The sequence below is a fragment of the Gobio gobio genome, assembly GCF_949357685.1.
Source record: "Gobio gobio genome assembly, chromosome: 17".
Taxonomy (NCBI): Eukaryota; Metazoa; Chordata; class Actinopteri; order Cypriniformes; family Gobionidae; genus Gobio; species Gobio gobio.
The window spans coordinates 35658976-35685102 of NC_137110.1; the positions used below are offsets into that span (position 1 = coordinate 35658976).

The window sequence follows — 26127 nt, forward strand, 5'->3', positions numbered from 1 at the left end:
ATGCAGAATATGGCATTATTATGTGTTTTATAAGTACTAATAAACAGCCAATATCCTAGTAATATACATGCTAATAAGCAACTAGTTAATAGTCAGAATTGGACCCTAAACTAAAGTGTTACCGTATAGTCACTTTGGATTAAAGCACCTTAATTCAGAATAGAGAGGTATGATGTCACTTTGTCACACTGGTTCCCTCGAGAAAAAACCAATAGGATTTTCCCATAGGCTTTTGGATTATAGCAAAAAAAAAGCTCTGTGATCAACAAACGTTTATGATACTTACACGTTTTGTCCATCAAGATAATTTTTAATAACTTTTATGAATTGTGAAGCCTTAATTGTAAGATGTGGTTCAGTGGGTTAAATCATGGAACTGATATGCAGAAGGTTGCTGGTTCAATCCCAGCGGTCACCCCCAGTGTGTCCTTGAGCAAGGCACTTTACTCCATGTTGCTCCAGGGGGATTGTCCCTGTAATAAGGGCACTGTAAGTCGCTTTGGATAAAAGTGTCTGCCAAATGCATAAATGTAACATGTAAATGTAAATTCAGTTGCCAAAGTAAAAAGCTAAAGATAGGCTATAAATGAACTACACCACGGACCCACGAATTCAATGTCACCATCACAAAGCTTCCGACAACTCTTTCAGTTTTTATCTAAAATTATTTTATAATTTTCCCAGAAAGTTTAAGTTAGAATAGTTTACAAGAGCACAAATATAAGCATAAAAAGCGTAGTTCGGCTGATGACATTTAATGTCCCAGACAGCATCTGTAGTCCCATTTAGCCACTTGTTAGCAACTGTCTTTTTCAAGACACGTAACAGCTTAAAAAATAAAAATAAAAAATTCACGAGTGGGATAATACTGATGTATTTTATGTTGTAGATTAAAACATGAAAGTTTCTTGAGCTTGTGTTCACCACAGACCTTATTTCAGCCATTTAACCAAAACCCCATCCAAAAAAAACCCATTGACTTTAGGACGAGGGAACCGGGAGTGCTAAAATGCTAACTCGCTTCTGCGTTTTGGCCCACAAAGTAATGTCATACCTGCATCACTCTATTTAGATTGATTCATTTAGGTCATTGTAGACAGTAATTTTGCAGTGCATTGTTTTTGCACAGGCATATGTGAAATGGATCTAACTTTACTCTCATCAGCTTAACTAAAATTATCAATAATTAGTGTAACATATAGTAAATATGTTAAGCTTGTATACTGCTCTTCAGATGAACAACAGCGAGAGTCAGCAATGGTTAGACCATGTGTAATCGTTGTTATGACTACGTATATTTATTTACCAAAAGGATTTGTTTATTAGTCTTTTGAACTCAACGAACTCTATCTGTGCCCCAGAGCTGAGGCCACAACTGGGTCACATGCTGTGTCTGAGGCACTGAAGAACTTGTTGATGTTGTTTATAGCCTTGCACGACAGGACATGTTAAACAGAAAAAATTTAAACCTTGGTTGAATGCACAAATGGAGGCGTAGATTATTTATCCCATGGTTAAAGATGACTGAAGTGACTTCTGTCTTTGGTTTATAGGTAAAATTGTTTATGATATTTGTTTACAGTTATGAAGCTTCATTATATTTTTATTTGAATTTTGTTGTGGTTTGTTCAACAACTTCAATGCAGAAGTGATTACTCATAATAATACTGAAAAATACCTGAAAAATGTGGCAATAATTCCACATATTTTAATCTGTGCTTGAGTTAAATATTCCTTAAGGAATGTCAGATTTTCACTCTGTGTAACACAAAACCAGCATTTACATTGTTGTCATTTATTTCTTAAGGGCAACGTGATGATGACACACAAAGCATTCCTGACGTGCGCAGTGAGTACAAAACAGTCTTGTGTGAGTCTTGTGTTGTGAAGAACACAAGAGGAAAACATTGCTGTTGTCACAGAGCAGAGCTGAGCTGAGGGCATTTGACCAAGCATTGTTGACGTATCAGTATTGAAACTCATGGAATCCCTTTTGATAGTGCACCACTGTAATATATAATGTGTTTTATTTTTAGATGTGTATAATGGTCATGATGATGAACATATGGATGCTGCTGAAGCTCAACGTTTTAAGCAGGTAGATTAAATTATGTTAGGTATTTGAATTTCCATTTCCGTATAAATTTCCGTTTTTTTTTTTTGTCTTTCCCATGGCAAAATAGAGCATAATTAAAAAAGTAGTAGTAACTCATTGTTTTAGAGCAAAACATGTTAGTCTATTGGTACAGTTTTTGTGTAGTATGTAAGGGAACCAATGAAAGGCCATTTCTGCTACATAGGGGAAAAATAAAACATAATTATGAGATAACATAAAAAGTCATAATTATGAGATAAAAAAAGTCAAAATGATGACATCCTAAGTCATAATTATGAGATTCACCCCCGGTTTCACAGACAAGGCTTAAACTAATCCCAGACTAAAATTCATGTTTGAACTGTTTTAACTGAAAGCAACTTGCATTGACATATATTTTAAAATATGTTAGTGTTGTTGTTTTGTCTCAAGATGCAATCAGTAATGTTTTTTTTTTTACATTTTATAAAAGCTACTTAAATGCTCTAATTGAATTTAGACCTAATCCTGGCTTAGTCTAAGCCTTGTCTGTGAAACCGGGCCACTGTTTCATTATGAGATAAATGGTCAAAGTTATGAGAAACAAATTCATATTTGTGAGATTAAGAAGTAAAAATTTATTAGATAAAAAAATTAAATTATGAGATACTATGTCAGTATATGTTAGTGAGAAGAAAACTTTTGCCAGCCTGCATATGCGATGGACATTGGTTATATGCTTATCTTTGGTAACTCCTTTGACGGCATCTTAATTCCATATTTAACGTACTGTAGCATGTACAAAAGACCTGAACCGGAAACAGAAGCAATGTGCTTGTCTGCTTTAGACATTATACTAACTATAAGTAACTTTGCAACTACATGGCCAGGTTTCACAGACAGGGCTTAGATTAAGCCAGGATTAGGCCTTAGTTAATTAGGACATGTAAGTAGCGTTTATAAACATACCATAGAAAAAACATTACTAGTGTGCATTTTGAGACAAAACTATGGCACATATTTTAAGATATGGCAAGTTGTTTTCAGTTAAAACAGCTCAATAATACATTTTAGTCTAGGGCTAGGTTTAAGCCTTGTCTGTGAAACAGACAGTTTAAGCTTTGTTTGTCCCACCCCTAGTTGACATGTAGTTGCAAAGTTACGTTTTAGTTAGAAGAATGTCTAAAGTGGACTATTGAAATAAAGTTCCCTTTCAGTCGGTCACGTTCGACGTACGTCGGAACTGACCGAAAAATTGGGGATCTGATTTCAGAGACCAATCTACTTCGAGTGTTAAAAACGAGCCAATGAAGATTGGCATGCGATTCACGCATTCCACGCTCCGCCCCGCGGCGTGGGTATAAATAAGGAAGTGGAATGCTTGATCATTGCTTTCTACTTCAGAGACGAACAGCGAATGTTTCTTCCTGTTTCTACGAAGAGTGTTTCTACTACGAGTCTCGTGAGAAGGTCTACTGCTGCTTCCAGTGCGGGTGTGACGGCACGCTTCAGCAGGTGGTCGCTTCAGAGAGAGAGAGAGAGAGAGTCTGTCGGTTGGCTGGGCGTTCCCTTTTGAGTGCTCACACTGGCTTGCTCCTTTTGAACTGTGTGAGACGCGGCCATCTCCTGAGTGCTTCAGCACTATAAAAGAGCAGTTTCCTTTTCTAAAAGAGCAACATGGTTTGACCCTGCGTCTTTTTCAAGATGTCATTCGTGTGTTTCTGGATGCAGTCGATTTCTGTCCCCGGTTGACGGTCATGATCGTTGTCTCACATGTTTGGACGTTCAGCACGCTGAGGCAGCGTTCGTGAATGACTCATGTTCCCACTGCGGGAACATGACCATCGCAGTGCTACGGTCTAGGCTCCAATACCTCAGGGCAGGTGGAGTCCCATTGCGCATCCCCCGATCTAGTGGGCTGCTACTTTGGCTGATGGCCTTGGTGGAGACCTGAGGGTTACTGTGAGGGCTTCCCCGACGGGCCAAACGGCTCCTCTGGCCCCTCCCCCCTCCGCTGCGCCGGTGGAGTTTTCAGAAGAGCGCGCTGGTCCTTCCCTTGGGGGGCCAGTCATTACTTTTGGGGCTCCGGCTGAGGACATGTCGATTGCTGCATCGGGGGATGAGCTAATGGGCTCCGGGGATGAAGACTCAGCTGCGTTGCCCCCTTCGGGTGTGGTAGCGTTGCCCGAGCCTGACCCAGAGCTTACGGCTATGCTTCAATGGCAGGACAGCGGTCCCACTGAAACTTTTTCAGAGGCTCCTGGGGCATATGGCATCTGCAGCCGCGGTAACGCAGCTTGGATTACTTCATATGAGAACGCTTCAGCACTGGCTTCGCGGCCAAATCCCGAGGTGGGCGTGGCAGAGCGACAAGTACCGGGTCCCAGTGACTCCTTACTGCCGCCAAACTTTCAGCCGGTGGTTGGACCCTTCGAAACTACGGGACGGAGTGCCCTTTGAACAGGTGTCCAGACATGCTGTGGTCTTCACGGATGCTTCGTCCACGGGCTGAGGGGCCACGTACAACGGGTCTGTGGCGGGTCTGTGGACGGGACCCCAATTGCATTGGCATATCAATTGCCTCGAATTGTTTGTGGTACATCTGGCACTGCGCCACCTCAAGGGGCCGCTACGTGACAAGCATGTACTGGTCCGAACGGACAGCACTGCGGCTGTTGCGTACAACAACTGTCAGGGTGGTCTACGCTCCCGTCGCATGTTCCAACTCGCCCGCCACCTCCTCCTTTGGACTCAGAAGCAGCTGAGGTCGCTTCATACCATTCACATCCCAGGTGCGCTCAACTGGACAGCCGACGAGCTCTCACGGCAGCCGACACCTTCAGGGGAGTGGCGACTCCATCCCCAGGCGGTCCAGCTGATGGGACCTCTTCGGAGCCTCACAGGTAAACCTGTTTGCCTCTCCAGACTCGACCCATTGCCAGTGGTACTATTCCCTGACAGGGGGCACCCTCGGCACGGATGCACTGGCGCACAGCTGGCCCCGGGACCTGCGCAAATATGCGTTTCCCCCAGTGAGCCTTCTTGCACAGACCCTGTGCAAAGTCAGGGAGGACGAGGAGCAGGTCTTGTTCCAACCGGACCTGGTTCCCAGAACTAACTCTCCTCGCGACAGCCCCTCCTTGGCCGATTCCCCTGGGGAGGGACCTTCTTTCTCAGGGACGGGGCACTCGATGGCACCCGCGTGCAGACCTCTGGAATCTCCATGTCTGGTCCATGGACGGGACACGGAGGTTCTAGGTGGGCTACCACAGGCTACGAGGCGCCTCTACGCTTTGAAGTGGAACCTGTTCATTGAATGGTGCTCTTCCCACCGGGAAGACCACCGAAGGTGTTCGGTTAGTTTCGTGCTTGCTTTCCTGCAAGATGGGCTGGAGCGAAGGCTGTCTCCCTCCACCCTCAAAGTGTACGTTGCAGCAATAGCGGCGTATCACAGCGCAGTCAAAGGTAAGTCCTTGGGGAAGCAGGACCTAATCATCAGGTTCCTCAGAGGTGCGAGGAGGCTAAATCCTCCTCGTCCAAACTCGTTACCCTCTTGGGACTTGGCTCTAGTGCTCAGAGAACTTCAGAGCCCTCCCTTTGAGCCTTTGCAGTCTGTGGAGCTTAAAATCCTGTCAATGAAGACAGTGCTTCTGACGGCATTGGCTTCCATCAAGAGGGTAGGGGACCTGCATGCACTTTCGGTCAACTAATCGTGCCTAGAATTCGGGCCGGACAACTCTCACATTGTCCTGAGACCCCGGCCTGGATACGTGCCCAAGGTTCCTACCACTCCCTTCCGGGACCAGGTAGTGAACCTGCAAGCGCCTTCGGAGGAGGCAGACCCAGCCCTGGCTTTGTTATGTTCCCGTCCGCGCTCTTCGCGCTTACGTTGACCGGACTCAAAGCTTTCGGACCTCAGAGCAACACTTAGTCTGTTACGGAGGCCAGCAGAAGGGAAAGGCTGTCTCCAAGCAGAGGTTAGCCCACTGGATAGTCGATGCTATCATCTTGGCTTACCAGTCCCAAGATGTGCCTTGTCCGTTCGGGTTGCGAGCACACTCAACAAGGAGTGTTGCTTCCTCCTGGGCACTGGCTCAAGGCGCCTCGCTGACAGATATATGTAGAGCTGCGGGCTGGGTGACACCTAACACGTTGGCTAGATTCTATAGCCTCCGTGTAGAGCCGGTATCTTCCCGCATCCTCGCCCCCAGGGGCCAGGAGCGCTTAGTGCCCATTCTAAGTGTCGGCTTGCAACGCCACTCCCGCCCTCTGGGCCGGATACGTGTGTCTATTGTCTCCAGTTGTGTTCCCCGGAAACGGCTAACCCTGTTGAGCTCCTCCGTCACCCCTTCGGTGCCAGACGTTGCGGCCGTCTGACACCAGGCCTGCACCCATATGCTTGTGAAACGTGTGTGTAGGCTGGGTTCCATATGTAGCAGTTCCCTCACGGCAACCCCATATGTGTATTCTTCCATGGTACCTGCTACCCTACTTGGCTAGCCCCGTGTCTTTCCCTTGACAGAGCCCGCTCTGTCGTCTCTGAGCGTGTTCTTTCCCCCCTGAAAACCAGGCTGGAACCACCCCAGAGACTGCCATATGTTGCACTACCCTGCTAGGTTAGTCCTTATGTGTTTTTCTGCCACCTCTCCTTCTGAAGGACGTGGCTCTGCAGCGTTCCATCTTCCGAGATGGGCACGCTTTCCCAGCATTATCCAATAGTCACACTGAGTGGGTCTTGCAGAAACAGCAGTGACTGACCTCCCTGCTTGGAGCCCTGACTTCCGTACCATCTAAGACGGTCCAGTGTGCTCAAGCAGGACGCTGGAAGGGCCAGCTCCTGGCGTTTTGGTAGGATCCCCAATTCGTCGGTCATTTCCGACAAACGTCGAACGTGACCGACTGAAAGGGAACGTCTCGGTTACGTATGTAACCTTCAGGGAACGGAGACATACGTCCCGTCGCCAGGTGCTGTGCTTCCGCTAGGGGGCCGAGTCACTAGTTTGGCTCCTCAGCAGAGAAAAGCAATGATCAAGCATTCCACTTCCTTATTTATGCCAATCTTCATTGGCTCGTTTTTAACACTCGAAGTAGATTGGTCTCTGAAATCAGATCCCCAATTCGTCGGTCAGTTCCGACGTACGTACATACCATAGACCGTAAAAAAATATGGACGACGCGACTTCATTGACTTCCGCTGACCAGAGTTGAAGCTTTCATATGCCCGCTCACGTCGCTGACATCTTGGGACCGAGTCTGCGCAGTAGCGATCTCGGGACCGGAGTTGCGCAGTAGAGAACAGGAAGTAGAGGCGCGATTATCAAAAGCCCGCCCACACTCTCGCAGATGCAGAATAATTAATTGTGTTGGTGTGAAATAAACAGTTATGGAAATGTAGAAATTAAAGCTAAAGCTCCAATCTCCTCCCAAAAATCCCGAAAAAAGTCTGTTAGTGCCTCAGTGACAACTTCACTCAGAGAAGCCGTCAATCTCAGCTGTCAATCATGACGTCACACCCCCCGTTTTTATAGCATCAAATAACTCACTAAAACTAAACTTATTTAAAAAACGAACACTTGAAATGAAATTATCGAAATAAAATCTGCCTAAAATGACAGAAACCATCTTTAGGAAACAATTATTTGAAGTGTAATTGAATTGTTTAGTGTGTCTCGCGTCCATTCAAATACATGGAGGGGTTGGGTTTAGGAGCTAAACTGGGACTAGCCACCGGGGGGCGATCGAGGCGCGGAAGCTTCAATTTCTGACAGGAGCACTACAGGCTTGGTACATACGTAACCGAGACGTTACCAACGATGAAATTATGAGATAAAAAGATTGAACTGTGAAAAAAACTATAACAACATTTTTTTACACCATAATTATGAATTACCCAAGTGTTTTTTTTTTTTTTTTGTGGCGGGAATGGCCTTCCTTACTATACTGACTTAAAATATAGTATATACTTATGCCATAATATACCAGATTTTATGTAATATATATTTGAAGTATTTTTATTTTTATACATGCAGGGGATTTCTGCCACAGTTTTAGACAAACACTTTTTTAAAATCTACAACTTAATTATTGAAGACACATTTTTTTATTATTTGCATTCAAAATCCACTTTTTAAATGCTCATAAATCTAAGGTGGCACATTTAAATGGGCATGATGTTTCTGTTGCAGTTGAATGCTATACATTACTGTTTATTATAAATCCCTGGGAATAAAGTAAACGCATTGGGAATATTTTTAAAGTGTGCAGTTATGATAACAAAAGTGTCTGAAACCAGTACTCTGACACTCATATTATCTTCTATGAACTAAATTTTTTGTGACTTTCTCTCAGATGCGAAAGACCAAGCGTCTACTCTCTGTCCACCCCATGGATCTTGACATGGATGACTATGCCACTCACTCTCGAAGACAGTCTGTCCAGGTATTGATATGTTCATACTATTGTTATCAACTTCCACATTTTAAGGGGTATTATAGCACTTTTCAGGCATTATAAGCACTTTTCTCTCTTCTCCAGCACATCCATGAAGATAGAGGTCAGCGGAATGATCAAGAATACAATTCTGACATGTACCATCACCACCATCATCGCATGAACCGCAGAAAAAGTCTCGACAAGTTCTCGCGCCCAGGTGACACAAGCACGTTTGTTTGTACATTTTGGTCTCCAATTCTTTCTTTAGGCTATCTTTCTCACTTCTATCACAAATAGATACATTTACACAAACTACTGCTGGATGGAGTAAAAAAAATTATCACATATCAGGGGCTTCATGTAAAATTTGACGTAGATTTAATTCTAAAAGGATTTGCCTTTACAAACATTTTTCAGATTACACATAAAGACTGTTAATGCTGCCTGTGTCTCTAAAATAATTTTCTTAATATTAAGTAAACATCCTTTAAAAAAAAAATTTAAGTGAGCAGTTTTATGGCATAATATATTAAAAGCTTCACAGAATGTATTTTAATATATATTTTATTTATTTTAAGTATATGCAGAGGTGGAAAGAGTAACAAAATATTCTACTCAAGTAAAAGTACTATTACTTCAATAAAATTTTACTGAAGTAGAAGTAAAAGTACCGGTCTAAAAATGTACTCAAGTAAAAGTAAAAAGTAGTTCATTTAAAATGTACTCAGAGTAAAAGTTACTGAGTTACTTTTTTTAACAGCGGGGTGGGGAACTCTCCCGTGTAGGGTTGTAATAGAATGATGTTTCACAGCATCACAGTATTAATGATTTAATAAATAAACTGTATAATTAAATTATGGTTATTATTATCACCAGTTAAAATGGCATTAAATTAATGAAAACTGATTATTTATTTTTTTGGTTGAACAAATGCTTTATTATAACAAACTTGAAACCATTTTTTTTTTATTTATTAAAATTTCAATAAAACATGTCTAATGAACTAAATAAATTATTATGAATTAGATTAACAACTTTAAGAATAATAGAGTCCTAAGAAATTTTTCTTTTTATGATTTAATACAAATACATTACCAAAACGGTGGTAATCAAATACTTGTCCTTTCATTTTTTGGGCAAAGCGCTGCTGTTTTACTAAATTAAACCATGGATTTAAAAATATATTCTTAAATAATGTTTAAATTATGTAATATTTTTATTGTTGCTATTATTATTATTATTTTGACAAGTATTCTATAGGCCTACAATAGTAGCCTAATATATTTCTTTCAAAATTTCATCTAGTTAAGGCGAGACACGGCAGGTGAAAACATCGTTTTTTCATGCAGTGGTCAATTTTGAGATTTTGGGCCAGTTTGCTCCCTTAACATGTAAGCTTTCATGTCAAAATAAAAAAAATGTCAACATTACACATTAAGGTGGTTATTTCATTATATTTTGTCACCGTGCGCCTTTAGATTTCTACCCGAAATCATCAAACGTTATTCTAGCGCGATCTCTCGTGCCGTCTCCATTCACAGAAACATGTCATGCTTGGTATCATTATAAAGCTCTCAGTCTAACACACAGCGCTGGCTAATCCAAACATGGACATTTCCTTTGTAAAACTAACCAACCGCGAAAGTTTGCAGCCAAAAACCACATCTGATTGGTCGATGTAAATTTCTCACGCGCTGCAGATTGCTTGTGTATTCTCCACCTGAGAGAAAGTGAAGACAACGCTGAAATCGGCTCATAAACGCTCACAGAAAAGACCAAGTAGCAACAGCTAGTAAAAAGAAAGTAAACAACAACAGATTAGACTACGAAACCCCGTCAGAATTAGATTCAAATAGTTATAGATGGACCAATACAACAAACAGGGACAGTTCATCTGCAGTTTTTGTGACTGGCGTTTGTTAAGGTAGTTCTCTTAAGGTAGTTCTCTAATAGCTATTGCTATTAATAATTTATTCATTTATCAATTTCCACGTGTTTTAAATATTATACACTACTGATATTAATTAACTGAATATATATTTTGTTTGTAGGTTGGGGGTTTTATAGAAATGTATGCAGTTGTACAGTATAAAACTTTAGAGGCCGTTTTCTCAAAATGAGTTTTTTCTCACACTCAGAGTCAGATATATCCACTTCAGTAGCACCTTCAAGCACCAACTTTTGCAGTCTTATACTGAACTATATTCTGAAGGCTTTTACAGAGGGATTTGTTGATATATCATTCCTATCCTGAGTTATAGGTCCTTTAACTCCAAAAAACATGGCGAAAATTTATTTTTTAAGGCTATTGTCAGTATTCTCTAATTTACTAAAGCACAAAATAAGATATCCAGAATCCCCTCTGTAAAAGCCCTCTCATCTAACATGTCAACAAATAGAACCAAGAATTTTAAACATGGTCCTTTCCAATTTCCAGATTTTGTTTTTGGAAAAGTATGTAAATTAGCGTATATTTAAGTATATAAGGCCTCATTTGCATATTAAAACATTAATTTACACAAAACGTGTAATACATTTTTTTCTTATGTTTATGCCAGTAATAAACTGGAGAAGTTTCACAGTAATATCTTGTAATTAAAAAAAATTCCCTATTCACCTGTAGTGTCTCGCCTTAAACCGTTTATTTTGACGGGTTTTAGTGAGGACCTATTTCAGGGAAGATCTGTTTCAATTCAGAATGTATTTGATAATGGCTTTTAATCAAATAAAATTATGAAAATGTTCATTGGGGGTCTCAGATCAGCTCTGGAAATGTTCATACGTTCATGCCCAAATATGTTTTTTGAGACGTTAAACACCACAAGCATCGCGTAGGCTACTTAAGTATGTAGGCTAGTAGAGGAAACGGCGCTGCTCATTCACACAGAGACAGAACAAGCCGATCATAATTCATATAGCAGTGTTTTGAGCTTTAATATTCACAGACCATGTCGCGATTTGATTTATTGTACAGCTTTACCGTTGATGTAGGCTATTCATTCATCCATCAGTTTGCGTGTTTTACGTGACATCTGCGTTATACTGTAATTCCGGGATTCCCTCTGCATCACAGAAAACATTCGGCCTTAAGTTATAAATGTACCTTTATCCGCACTGAGGGATGGTGTCCCCGAACATGTTCTAGGCTATGTGTTTCCTCCTTTTCATCAACATTTTTTTTGCTAATTTGATATCCTCCAGGACAACACCCGGCTATTTTTTGTCTATATCCAAAGTTTTTCCATAGCCTACTATCCAGGGGTTCACGACGGCGTTTCGCTTTCAGCTGGGTCTGACGTAGGCTATGTCAGTCCGTCTGTCTCAATCTTTTTGTGATTTTTGCGCGTTCTCCCACCTTCAATTCAATGCAGTCGTTTCCGGATCACGTTTTTCCCCCCTTTGAATTATTTATTTTTACTCAGTAATGGGTGTGGTTTAAAATGTAGCGAAGTAGGCCTACAATATTCAAACAAAACATACTTAAGTAAAAGTAAAATTACAGATTTTTAAAACTACTTAAAAAAGTAGAAGTACGCAGAAAAACTACTCAATTAGGCTATACAGTAACGCGAGTAAATGTAATTTGTTACTTTCCACCTCTGAGTATATGTGTAATGTGGGTGAACCATGACCTCAAAAAGAGGGAGAGCAAATATGCAGTGAGTTTAATGACAGAATAAATCCAATAATCCATAATAATCCAATACGGAACAGAATGAGCACACCAAATTACAGCCATGTAGGACAAGACTCATCAAAGAACACAATAAACACTTGTGCTGTGCTCGAAATCACCACCTAAAACCTCATTCACTATTCCCTACATTACTTCACTGATTTAGCTCACTTGAAGTGAATGAAAACTAGTGTGTTGGAAGGGCTGCTTTTTCATAGTTTGTGCTTGCTGTTTAATAATGATTTGTAATTTAGCAAACTAGCAACTCTAGTTGTAATGAAAAGATTTATCTGGTATTCTGTCATGAAAACTAGCATGTATAAACCTTAATTAAACAATTTAATAATCAATTAAAAAGGAATTGATATACCTGCATATACACTATTTGCCAAAAGTATTGGGACACCCCTCCAAGTCACTGAATTCAGGTGTTCCAATCACTTCCATGGCCACAGGTGTATAAAATCAAGCACCTAGGCATGCAGACTGCTTCTATAAACATATGTGAAAGAATGGTGCTGCGTTCCAGTTGGTGTTTGGGTCTGTCCATAAACTTCCCTCATCCACTTCACGAAGTGGAACGCACTTCAAAATGGTGGCAGGGATTCCCTCAAGGGGAAGTGCTTAGGGAAGTTTGCAAGTCTGTCTAAAAGTGGAGTGGGCTCTCAGGAGCTCAGTGAATTCAAGCATGGTACCATGCCACCATGTGTCAATTCGTGAAATTTCCTCACTACTAAATATTCCATGGTCAACTGTTAGTGGTATTGTAACAAAGTGGAAGCAATTGGACAGCAACTCAGCCACGAAGTGGTGGGCCATGTACAATCACAGAGTCCAAAGCTACAGACTATAAACTTCGCGTAGCCTTCAGATTAGCTCAAGAACAGTGCGTAGAAAGCTTCATGGAATGGGTTTCCATGGCCGAGCAGCTGCATCCAAGCTTTGATGATTACATCACCAAGTGCAATGCAAAGCGTCAGATGTAGTGGTGTAAAGCAAGCCGCCATTGGAACCACAGTGGAGAAGTGTTCTCTGGAGTGACGAATCACGCTTCTTTGTTTGGCAATCCGATGGACAAGTCTGGGTTTGACAGCTGCCAGGAGAACGGTACTTGCCTGACTGCATTGTGCCAAGTGTAAAGTTTGGTGGAGGGGGGATTATTATTAGTTCCAGTGAAAGGAACTCTTAATGCTTCAGCATACCAAGACATTTTGGACAATTTCATGCTCCCAAATTTGTGGGAACAGTTTGGGGATGGCCCCTTCCTGTTCCAACATGACTGCGCACCAGTGCACAAAGCAAGGTCCACAAAGACATGGATGAGCGAGTTTAGTGTGGAGGAACTTGAGTGGCCTTGTTCTTACCTCAACCTGATAGAACACCTTTGGGATGAATTAGAGCGGAGACTGCCAGCCAGGCCTTCTTGTCCCAACATCAGTGCCTGACCTCACATATGCGCTTCTAGAAAAAGGGTCAAAAATTCCCATAAACACACTCCTAAACCTTGTGGAAACACTTCCCAGAAGAGTTGAAGCTGTTATAGCTGCATGGATTGATGATTCAGCTGCAGGCGACATCTGATCAGACGCAGAAATTTGTTAGGTGCGATTTCGGACACATGGTTAAATATTAGAGGGGTAATAGGCAAACAAGATACGCCTGGAAATGATCACTGAACTAATCAACTAGAAAAACTACACAGAACTACAAAACATGGTGAAGAATAGGAAGTAACATAAAAGTACTGACAAGACCAAAGGGACACAGGCCAGGATCATGACAATTTGTTAAATCTTTTTATTAAATAGCCTATATTTAATTTTTTTTTTAATGTATTTTAAATGTGTATTATTCTCATCCATCACATAATTTATACAAACCATAAAATATGCAATTTTGATATGTTTTTACTGAATAAAAACTTGACTGCTTAAGTGTTTCTTTTTTTTTTTTTGTCATCCAGCATCTGTGTATTTCTGACATAACATTTTGAAACTAACATTATGGTCAAGGCCAACACTGGGTTACGAGGTTAAGTATTATAAATCATCTTAAAATATTGTGTTTTAATATCTGTTCAATTAGTATAGGCCTACATGTTGTATAACAGAGGATGCATTGTGTGGACAGTCACCAGGATTTTCTAATTTCTAATTCTAACTAATTTGTCCCTTTCATTTTTGTTGTAGATGATGGCTTGTATTCTGAACACAGAATGGTACGCGCTCGCTCGCTTTCTAAAATAAACTCCTCTATGGCTCCGCGCCAGATCTACATTGACACTTCAGAGGAGGAAGATGTATTCCGTTACCCTGTTTACCAGCTGCCCCCACGACGCCGCAGTCGAGCATCATCTCAGGAAAACATTCAGCAGGGCGCACCACCGGTATGATTATGAAACTTTTAAGAGGCATTTGAAATATAGTTATACTCAAAAGCACATCATATTTTTTTGTTAGGCTGACACTTAGTGAAGATGTATCTTCATAAAAAAGCCAATTTTTTTGTTACAGATGCCATCGTAAAAAAAATTCACTATTCACAGTAAGAGGAATAGAGAGGATAGAGAAGTTACGGTGACAAAATTAGTTGTTTTCAGCTGGTCATGTGATTTCAACAAGGTGACTCCCATCAGGCTACTGATACAACTTTGTTCTTCACCTCATGTGGATGTACTACATGACATACACTATCATTCATGTCACAGTTCTATGAGAGAGGACTCAAATGCAGGAATGAGTGATCAGGGGTTTATTGACAAACAGCAGACAAGACAAGAAATGGTGAGGAGATGAACACAGTCCAAACAATAGGCGGGTTAGGAGCACAATCACAGGCAGGAAGCACTACTACGAGCTCCAGAAGGTGGTAGACTGGAGAGCAGTATGACAGAGCAGTATGAGACCAGAGGATATCAGCGATGGCCAGGCAGGAATCCTAGAGCAATGCAGTCAGGTCATATCAGGAAACTCACCAAGCTTGCAGCTAGGCAAGGAGAGCCAGCTGTCAGGGAAGCTATAATTGCAGGACAGGAAAGACACAGAAAACAAGACGAGACCGAAAGGTAGGGATGGCTGACGCGAAATTGACGTTTTGGCGCTTTGCCGAGATCCCGAAGCGCAGATGTTTCGAAACACTGCTCCGAATTGTGATTCGAAACACCCATGTCACGTGACTATGGCTAAATGAAGCTTCGAAGTGTTTCATCAGGTGGCGCCTGTCAAAACTGCGTTGATTAAAGGGGGCGGGAACAAACCACACAGTCACACATCTGTATGAATCTAATCAACCACAAAGTTTAAAAGTGAAGTAAATCCATCTTCACCTCGTCGGTTTTTGTGAGAGGAGAGAGATTTTGTGATATCAGTGATTTTGTGATATAAGTGAGATTTATAGTGCACTTTGGTTAGTTAGGCTATATTTAAGCTATATTTCAATGCGATATATTGACTGATAGGTATAGACAGTGACAGATAGGATAGATATAGTGACACATTCATATAGGCTAAGTTAGATAGTGACAGATAGCACAGCATAAGTGAGAAATATAGAATTATATAGATTCATAGGTGATATATAGATATATTAGATAAAAATGGGGGCTCCACATAAGAGATGCCGTATATTTTTTTATTGCTGAACAAATAATAATTTACAAACAGCATGGCAATAACAGAACATTTTTGTATTACAAAATACAGATCAGGTGCTTGAAAGTACAGTAGAAAAATATGTCAGGCAAATCATAATAAAAGAAACAAAAAACATTAAAGGGGCTAGGGTTTTGTTTGAAGATCCTATTCTTCTATAATGGAAAAAAGACTGATTGCATTTTCATAACTTTGAGGGCTATTGTATAAGAGTTAAACTCATTATGACATTAATAAAATCTTGGTTTCACCTTTAAGAACTTGCATTTGTGTATATAAAATTTTCCCAGCATGAGGATGTTGCTAATCAGGAAGTTATCTTTGTTATTGTCCATTACAAGAGATGCCGTACATCTGTGGTGTGGTACCATTTCCATTTGGAAACACCAAATAAAGTGAGATGTGTGTATTGTGATAGGCAGCTAGCCTTGATGCACCATTTGAGGAGCACTCATCCTGGCATTTTGGAGGGTGCAGAGGACAAGTGTCCCATGTGAGAGGATTTTTTTCAAAGGCTGGAGAAATTATATGTAAAAAAAGAAGTAAGCTAACTCCTTATTATACATTAACAGCAGAGCAATTAATAATTTTGAATAAAAATGTTATGCAACAATGTGACACATTGTGGCTTTATTTTATTTATGTTCATTTTTCATGACCACAAAACAAAATATTTATTCACAATGAGGAGGCAACAGGTGACAAAACCAAGATCATATAGTTGTCAAACAGATGTTAAAACATGGATTTTTACACGTTTTATCCATGTTTTTACATGGATCATTGTCAAGGTATTTCAGATCAATACATACAAGTGGCCACTAGATGTCGCCGTAGAGACGGGTGTCAGATAGGGATGGGCGATACCACTTATTTTGTTTTCGATACGATACCGATACTTTCAAGGCCGGAATCACTGATATCGATACTGATACGATACTTCTAAACTGAACTTTTATATTATTAAATTTAATAAATTATTAAAATTACTAAGAGTAAAATGGGTAAAGATACCCACTTAACATTATATTTGAAAGGTATTTTAACATTCAATATGCCTTAATTGCAACTTATTAGATCATATTTTTGTTTGCACATGGTTAAAATATGTTTACTTGTAGTGGTAACCATGGAAATCCTCAAATAGTTGAACTATGGTCACTGTAGTAAAAAATAAACCATGGTTCATTTTAATAAGGGACTGCCAGTGACAGGACGTTGCACCTATAAAATGCAACCTTTTTATTCTGACATGATTTATATTAACATTAGTTACAGAATAGAACATGATCAATATCAGCTTTTAACATTAAATGTAAAGAGTGTAATTGTACTATGTAGGCTACAATTTCTATTTGTTTATTGGGAAATAACTCAAACATATGTTTTTTGTCTTCTTCTAGAAGTTTTTTGCATTGTTCAGAACTGCGTTTCCAAAAGCATCAATGGTTTCTTATGATAGTTTTGGGAAACGCAGCTCTGTTTGAATAAAGTGTCATCAGTGTGTGAACGCTCTCTCTGTGATTGACTGGTTCTGTCTTGCAGCATTTGCGTGCGTTCAGATCATGGTTCAGGTGAGCAGGAAAATAGTCCTATACTACCCAACTATTTGGTAAGGTTATTCGTATTGTATGCAATAAATCATCTTTTTAAATAAAATTAAAAAAAAACAACACCTAGGATCGATATTTTTATTTGAGTGTCGATACTTTTCGATGCTCACATCAGTATCGATATATCATATCGATACGCCCATCCCTAGTGTCAGATTGATTCGAAGCTTCAAAAAAATATGGCACATTTGCTTCAACTGTTTCAGTGCTTCACGAAGCCTCGGTCTGCCCATCACTACCGAAAGGTAGCACAGACACTTAGCACTGGTAGCACAAACACTTAGCACTGGTAGCACAAACACTTAGCACTGATAGCAAAACACACGTAGGTACAGCGTATATTGAACCAGCAACCACATGAGGGAAAGAACACTTAATAAAGGGAGCAGAGAACATGAGGAACAGGTGAACACACTCAGATAAACAAGGAGCAGAGAACATGAGGAAAGGGTGAGCACTCTCAGACAAGGAACAGGTGAGCACACAATTAGTCAATCAATGAGGACTAGACAAGGACTAAACAAGGGGGCGTGGTAACAGGAAACAAGGAGGCAGGACACAGGGAGCACATGGCAAACACAAACCAAGACAAAGCCATGTGTTAATGCACAACACAAACAAAGACACATTAAACAAAGACAAAACATACAGAGCTGTCAGAGGAGAACCCTGACAGTTCAAAATGGGGTCAGAAATTTAAAGAAATTAATTAACTTTTATTCAGCAAGGGCAAATTTAATTGATCAAAAGGAACAGTAAAGACTTACATTGTTAATAATATTTCTATTTCAAATAAATGCTGTTCTTTTGAACTTTCTATTCATCAAAGAATCCTGAAAACAACGCATCATTGTTTCACAAAAAAAAAATAAAAATAAAAAATAAATAAATAATAATAATAATATTATATATATATATATATATATATATATATATATATATATATATATATATATATATATATATATATATATATATATATATATATATATATATATATATATATATATATATATATAACTTTTGAACAGTAGCAAAAAAGTACTGTTTTTATTGCACCTTTTAACCAATCATTATTGTAGGTTAGATTAGTTTCAGTTATTTCCTGTTTGTCTGTTATTGTAGAATGATGGATTTCAAATGTGTCATATCAAACAAGAAACTGTGTTTTCTTCCTATTTACGCTGGGTTAGACAAAAGTCTGGATAGGATTGATTACCTTGTCCAAATAATCATTTGATCAATTTGCATATTAAACTTAACCTTGTTTTTTTCTTTCTTTCACATGTTTCTGTGAGGTAGATCAATGAACTGAGCAAGAGAATGTCTGCCATTGAGAGTCTTTTGAATCGACTGGAAGAGAAAATGACTTTGCCTTCTGATCAGGTATGAATACAGTCTCAAAAAAGAAATGTAGCTCATTTATTCCAGTACTTCTTATTATTCTAAAGGTTTCATTTAGGTCCATCTCATGATTTTTAATAAAACCTAGCCTACTTATTTTGCATGTTTTGTAGCCTGTTCAGCCCACAGCAGGGCAGATGGATGAGGAGAAGCTTAGGAGAAAACTAGATGAGCTGATGAGCGACAAGGCACTTTCCTCTGATGAAGATGAGCCAAAGAGACCTCCTCAGTCCAAAGGGTCCACTGTGTCTGTGAAGGGGGCCCAGACACCAATGGTTCCTGTGTCCCAAGAACAATTGAGCTCCTCCAGTGATGAAATGCCCACTGAAGCACAAAAGGTGAGTACACAGACAACACACATATCCAAAAATCTAAGGGAGGTGCTGTCTTTATACAAGGTAAGCATCTCTGATTAAAAAATGTTTTATAATAATTATATTTTTTATAGAACAGCTAAGCAGATTCAGATGTCTCATTATCAGAATACCAGATGGGAATTAAAAGTCACACAACTTTCCGCAGGTTTCCCATAGGCTATTATCTAACTTTTAAAGAGATTGTTCACCCAAAAATGAAAATCACTCTAATTTTTTTTAAAAGACTTTGGTTAATCTTTGAAAAACAAATTAAGATATTTTTAATGAATCCTGAGATGTTTCTGTCCCTCCATTAAAAAAGTCACCAAAAAAGAATCCAAGCAGCATGAAGTTTTGGTTACCTGGAATTTCAAAGGAGGAACAGAAACAACATGAGAATGAGTAAATTATGACAGAATTTAAATTTTTGTATGAACTATCCCCTGATAATCTTGAGTTTTGCACTACCATTTTTATTCGCATGAAAATCTCAAAGACGTTCGTAATTCGAGTTATTTTAATAACTAATACGAATCTTATCTAAAGACCATTAAGCATTAACGACACTTATGCCTCGTTTAGATATAATCTTAGCAATGCTACAGTAATTTTTTTAGGGTTTTAATGCTGATGAGGCTTCTCTCCTCTCGGTTAATTGCTGTTCCCTCTACATGGCTTTCAGAGATCCACCGCGGCGGCCCTATGCGACATCACAACCGAGATTCTAAGAACAATTAATGCCACTGAAAGCGCTATGAACGAGTTGGCCCACTCAAATCCTAATGACAGACTTCAGTTAGCGGGCACAGATGTTAAGCAGGCTGATGATGCGTACAGGGAACTTGAGGAAAATGTAAGCTTATCCCTCTTATAGATACTGTTATGTTTGTTTGAAGGAGAGCGATTAGACACTTGGAATACCAATGGCATGAACAATCGGTTTTATATCACTAAAGTTTATAAGATTTGTTCAGAAGTGAATTTTGCTGTATTTTGTATTTTTATTTCTATGGACTGCAGGTGTACATGTCCGCAGGGAAGTCTTTCGAGGTTGCGAAAAAGTTACAAATGATTGAACATAATGCCAAGAACCACTACAGTGGCCCGATGACTGATTCAGAACTCTCTGAACTGGAGGACCAGGTTGCTTTGGCCGCCGCTAAAGTTCAGAGCACAGAAAGTGAGGTGAGCTCATCCATCCATCCATCCATCTATCTGGTCTGTATGTGGATATTAATTATTTATTTATCTAATCAGGTCTCAGACATTGAGAACAAGATTGCTGCTCTAAGTACTAAAGGATTATCAATTGATAAAGCCAAGAAAAAGGTGAACCGAACAAAGAACCTTGGTAACATTACATTTATAAACCCATTTTCTTGCAGATTTGTAACTAATTAAATGTTTTGTTAAAATTTAATTTCAGGCACTGAGTATACAACAAAAAAGAAAGTTTTCCCAAGACATTCCCTCAAACAGAGTACACTTTTGAGTGAAAAAGGACATCCTTTAACTTCTATGTTGCTATGCATTAATCAGCCCTTATCCCATATATCTATATATGTGCTTCTTGTATCCATACATGTATTCAGTCCAGAGGACGTTTTGCAAATCATCAGAAGACAAGACATAATACAAATATATGATGAGCCCCAATGGATTAAACAGTATTTTCCCATCTATATTCAACCTTTAATTGTGTGAATTATGTTGTTTCAGAATGCATGAGAATCATTATGTTTTTATTTTTTCACTGGTACAAATTGGATCACTTACCAGGAATATATTTCTGTTATACACAAATGTCATCTAGATCACTGTCAATGTGGTTATCACATATAGCTAATGGCATAATCCTATGTGTAAAGATATCCATTTTACTATGTAATATCATGACTTATCTAATACATCTGATCTTGACTTGGCACTAGTAAACTTTGTGTCTTGTTAAATGATCAGGTGACTTGAACAAAACCCAACTTTAACTAAAATAATTATTAGTTCAAATAAGGTAATTGTGATGTAGAAATGTAGAAGAAAATTAAGGGTAATTGATATTGCTTTTCCTTGCTTGCTTTGTTCCTCAAATTGCCTTTACAACTTTGAGATTTTAATAATAAAGGAAGGTATTCCGAATAATTGTTTTCCTTTATTGTATTATTGGTCTTTTTGGAGATAGGCCTACATTAAATGTATAACTTTATCTTTAAATGTACTGTAACACTTGTGCCCTTGGAACATGCATTGTAAAATTGAACAATATTTGTTTCGCTTTCCCTGTTTGAAGGTGGAAAATATTAAACCATCCTCAACTTATTTGCTGGTCTGTTGACAAGGCATTTGGGCTAAACAACAGCTTTGCGACTATCTTAAACCAGTTATGGCACTTCTTTTTTCTTAACATTAGAATGCAAATCAAGGATAACTGCATAAAGAAAGCTATCCATTAGCATTCTCATATAATCTCCCATTCAAGTCTGTTCACTAGCTACTATCCTGAATGGTGAAGTAAAGGCAACAGACAAGAAAAAGTTAATTTAATGCTGACAGGCTTCATTATGAACAGGGGGAAAGTGATGGATGCTACCGAGCCAAAGCTTGACCCCATTTTTGCAATTGCATCCATTTGGTGTCCATTGACAAGGAGTGTGCTGCCCTCTAGTGGACATGTAAAGAAAGCTAACACTTTTAATCCTAACGGCAAAGAACCTTGTAATTGTATTTGGGAATATTTGTTTTTTCCTGTGATTGGATTGACCAGATATATATATAGGCAGAGTTAGGAGATTTCTTTATTTAGTTAATAAAGTTAAAGACACAATGTACGATTTTTAGATTCAAATATCCAAAAACAACTAGAACAGTGTAATATATTTTGTTGACTTGTGTACTTACATTATCCCAAATGTTTCCAAGAATGTTTAAATCCAGAGAAATTAGCCTTTTTTTACCAGGACACGGACCATGTCAGTGCGTCGCCTATCAATGACATCATACCTGCATGCGTTACCCATCCGTTTTTTTTTATAGAAACCATGGAAACACCAGGGACGCTTGAATATATTATGTTTTATTAGACAAGGGAACAACTGTTTGCATACATTTATAGACAGAAAACGAATAATTGTTATATAGCTTAGGTTATAGTCTTATTGTTTGAATCTCATTTCAAACACGTTTAGTCTTATTGTTTAAATCTTATTTTCTTCATTTACCGCAAGTACAATGTTTTACCATGACTAATATCTATCTAGTTTACTGCAGTGTCTCATAGTAGCCACAAAGTGAATGCACAGAGTAACGTTAGTACATACTTTTCAACACGCTCAAATGTATCTCATATGATCAACAGTGCTACGTTACCCCCATTGACTGTAAGAAAATATGGATGTAGTGTCTGTGACGTCACACGTAGGTTTCTGAAGAGCATTTTTGAAACCTAAAGTTGACCGTTGCCATCTTGTCAGCGCGTCACTCCCGGATAACTGAAAAAGGGCAAAGAGGCGGGACGTGGGTGGAGCTGAGGTGCCTGGATGCTGAAATCACGACCATAGTGGCAATCCATCTGTCACTCAAGTGGCCACGCCCTTAATTATGCAGAACTTTAAGGCTTATTACAATTTAAACAGAGGAGTTAAAAAAAAAATTCACCCCCCTCACAGATGTCATTAAAGGCAAAATTAGCTGTATAGACCAAAACCCCTTTTTGTACCAGGCTGTTTTTTCCTGCTGTAAAGTCATTTTAACATGGAGGAGATACAGATTTGACTCCCTTTTGGAGCCTGTCTCTAGCAGCCAGTTGATGAATTGCAGTTTAAGTCACTTCCGTGTTGGATTCAAGAGAGACCGCGGGAGGTTGGCGCTTGGCTACCCCACATATGCTTAACCGTAAGAAGCGGAAGCGGCGACTGTGGTATAAAAAAAGTTCCGCTGCTGTCGAGCTGTGTGGCGTGCTCATCTCTCATTAGCAATCGCAGTGGCCACGTTGTGCTCCCACAACACTCAGCTCTGCTCTGCTTCAAATTACAGTAGCGTTAATAATCTCATCCATGAACATGATTTCTGTCCGAGTCCCATCCCGATTCTTTTCCACCGGCTGTGAGGTGAAGACGACATCTCCCATGAATCTGCACTCAATCTCGGCATCATCAAGCTACCCCTTTGTTTTGAATAGGAGACCTCTAGTGGCGAAAAACTACATATTGTGCCTTTAAAAGGCCACATTTACGGGTTTATCAGAAGCGGAAATCATAGTTGGGTAAACTTCTAGCGGTGAATGAGAGACTTTAAAAATAGGCCTATTTTTTGTGTTCCCATTTGCTCAAATAGCAAAATAAAAACTCCATAAAAGTGTTTTCACAACTTTCAAAAAGAGGGAAAAAGAGAGATTGATAATGGCAGTAAGAGACTCCCACAGCAGTGTATTAGAAACACCCTCACAGCAGCATTAAGTTAACTTGTAATTTGATGCAAAAATAATATAGTAGCCTACAAAGTATAGTGTTATAAATGTGCATACATAAAAAAAAAATGATTTCTGATTTAATGATTTAAAATTATAAAATTTGATCTGTCAAAGATCATCATGGGAAAAGGGTAAATTATAGGTAGATAGATAGATCTATTTTAGATAGATAGATAGATAGATAGATAAATAGAAATGGTGAGTGAATCATATTTTATATGATATTTTATATATTTATATTTTATATGTCGCAAAAAAAATTTTTTCGAACCTAAATGAAAGAAGACGGAAATAATTAAAATGCAAAGGTCAAGTCCCGCCCATATGCCCCGCCCACTTTCCCCGCTGCGTCCAGCACAGACTGAAATCAGACCGTGTGTCATTGGGCTGCTGTATATTGTCATCCTAGGGCCGCTCATCATCCGGGTTCGCTTTGCCCTAGAAACAAATGCAGCACTGGACCGACAACTTTATTCTTCATTCGTTTGGTTTGACGTTACACCGAACTAACATAGGAAGGACTATTAAGGGATGCCCGGTTATATTCACAGGAGTGTAGATGGTCTATCGTGTTCATGGCGTGTCAGCAGCAAACTGTCATCTTCCGTCCTATCCGTGATGTTTTGACATATCGATGTGTCGTTTGAACGTGCAACAGGCTCCCGCCAGATATTCATGCAGTTTATGGAGACGATGGGTCACCAAAGGGAGGATGTGTCCTAGTGCTCTACATTTTTTTTGCTTGTGGTTACAATATAACCATTTATTGCTCACTTACGACCATGACTCTTTGAATAGTGATCTTTGATCTGTACACAACTGAACACCAGTTTGGCGAGGTCATTTTTGTCGAGGTTTGTGCCAGTGTATAAGGGAATTTAAAATGGCAACTCAAGTTACGGGGAGGAAAAGAATTCCCAACCGGGAGAAACTATCGGCGGAGGATGATGCGCTCAGTCAAATAGCTCGAGAGGTAAGACGGATGAACAGCATTTCACGTGGTAGCCTACTAGCCGCAGCCTTTCACGCTGCGCAAAATGTCGTCCTTTTACAAGTATTGAGTCTTAATGGGAATTCCCAACCATCTTGCTGAATTATGAAAGGGTTTTTTGTCCTCAGTCCCCGTTTCCCGCATTCAGCAAGGCAAAATGAGCTCGGATACGATGACGCTTGTCCTTTAATGATGTGAATGGGAAACATTGCACCCCTCCCCTCCCAATTATTAGGCGCTGGTGAATGACAAAAACACATCGTTGCAGTCTGAATAGAGGCATTGTCGCTAGCATGACCTACATGATCGCAAGACTTCAGTCAATAGGTTAATTACAGTCAGTGGTAAACAGTCGAGTCAAGCATTTGTCCCTATACAAATAGCGTTAGTGCAGTTGAGCAGCATCTTCATGTTTGGATACCTGCACGGCTGCGTGACGTCATGAAGCGAAGCTCAAACGAAAATGCTGAGAGAAGGTCCCAGACTGCTGACGTCAGAAACTGCTCTGATGCGGCACATCACACCCAGTAAATGGCCCAAATAGCCAAAGGGATATATTTTAAAATACACAGAGCTCAAATCGGGCTTATCAATACTCTGCCATATGTTATCCAGCATCGAACTCGGGAGTTCAGTTCTTAATGAAAAGCAGACACGACCAGCTAGTTTTCTTTCTTTCTGAAAGGAAAATGTGGGTGATAAAAGCAGAAAATAAATGGTGCAGAGATTTAGTAATGCTTGCTATTTACTTATGCTCATCTTATATCTATCACAATGGATGTTGTTGTAATTAAAAGGTTAGTTCACACAAAAATGAAAATTCTGTCATTAATTACTCACCCTCATGTCGTTCCAAACCCGTAAGACCTTTTATTCATCTTCGGAACACAAATTAAGATATTTTTGACGAAAACGGAGAGCTCTCTGATAGACAGCAATTTAATGAACGCTTTCAAGGCCTTTTTATTTTGTTAAAATAGTCCATGTGACTCCAGTTGTTCAACCTTAATTTTATGAAGCAACGAGAATACACGTTGTGCGGAAAAAAACAACAAAATAACGACTTTCTTACGCTGTTGACGTAGTTTAAACAGTGCAGCGCTTCCAGAACGCCGGCTTACCATTGGCCGACGCTAGCGCTGTTCACGTGAGTACTAGGAAGGAAACACTGCACTGTTTACACTACGTCAATAGCGTAAGAGTCTGACACAGGCTAGAAGAAATTGTTGAATAAAGTCGTTATTTTGCCTCTGTGACCTTTTAGTTTTGGATCCACTGACCACATCTGGAAAGCATTTCCTGACTGAAGAATCCTCACAATTTTCCCCATTACCCTTCTTTCCTTACCTTGATACTTAGTTGGTGCCCTTAATAGGCAAAATCTTTGGAAGTAGTATGGAAATGTATCGGGACATTTTGTCAATAAAATTAGCTCCAGCTAACGGATGGAAAAAGTAATGATGCTT

General features: G+C 39.5%; 2 protein-coding genes across 12 annotated transcripts in view; both read left to right on the forward strand.

The window, feature by feature from the left end:
* Positions 1-21576, forward strand: part of mlpha (melanophilin a) — a 73600-nt gene extending 52024 nt beyond the window's left edge. For 2 of the 3 annotated variants that reach the window (XM_079841490.1, XM_079841489.1), the window contains exons 5-15: positions 1808-1849; positions 2037-2098; positions 8423-8512; positions 8609-8723; positions 14372-14568; positions 18748-18831; positions 18963-19187; positions 19888-20058; positions 20226-20390; positions 20463-20534; positions 20632-21576. In XM_079841490.1, the coding sequence (XP_079697616.1) occupies positions 1808-1849; positions 2037-2098; positions 8423-8512; positions 8609-8723; positions 14372-14568; positions 18748-18831; positions 18963-19187; positions 19888-20058; positions 20226-20390; positions 20463-20534; positions 20632-20697 (1289 nt within the window). In that variant the 3' untranslated portion in view covers positions 20698-21576. The remainder of the gene's footprint in view (positions 1-1807; positions 1850-2036; positions 2099-8422; positions 8513-8608; positions 8724-14371; positions 14569-18747; positions 18832-18962; positions 19188-19887; positions 20059-20225; positions 20391-20462; positions 20535-20631) is intronic. The other variant, XM_079841491.1, reaches the window with a different exon arrangement.
* A 2418-nt stretch (positions 21577-23994) lies between these two features.
* The window catches only part of lrrfip1b (leucine rich repeat (in FLII) interacting protein 1b), a 47837-nt gene continuing 45704 nt past the window's right edge, over positions 23995-26127 (forward strand). For 4 of the 9 annotated variants that reach the window (XM_079841480.1, XM_079841487.1, XM_079841482.1 and 1 more), the window contains exon 1: positions 24012-24643. In XM_079841480.1, the coding sequence (XP_079697606.1) occupies positions 24554-24643 (90 nt within the window). In that variant the 5' untranslated portion in view covers positions 24012-24553. Of the gene's footprint in view, positions 24644-26127 lie in introns of all 9 variants that reach the window. The other 5 variants (XM_079841484.1, XM_079841488.1, XM_079841485.1 and 2 more) reach the window with 3 other exon arrangements.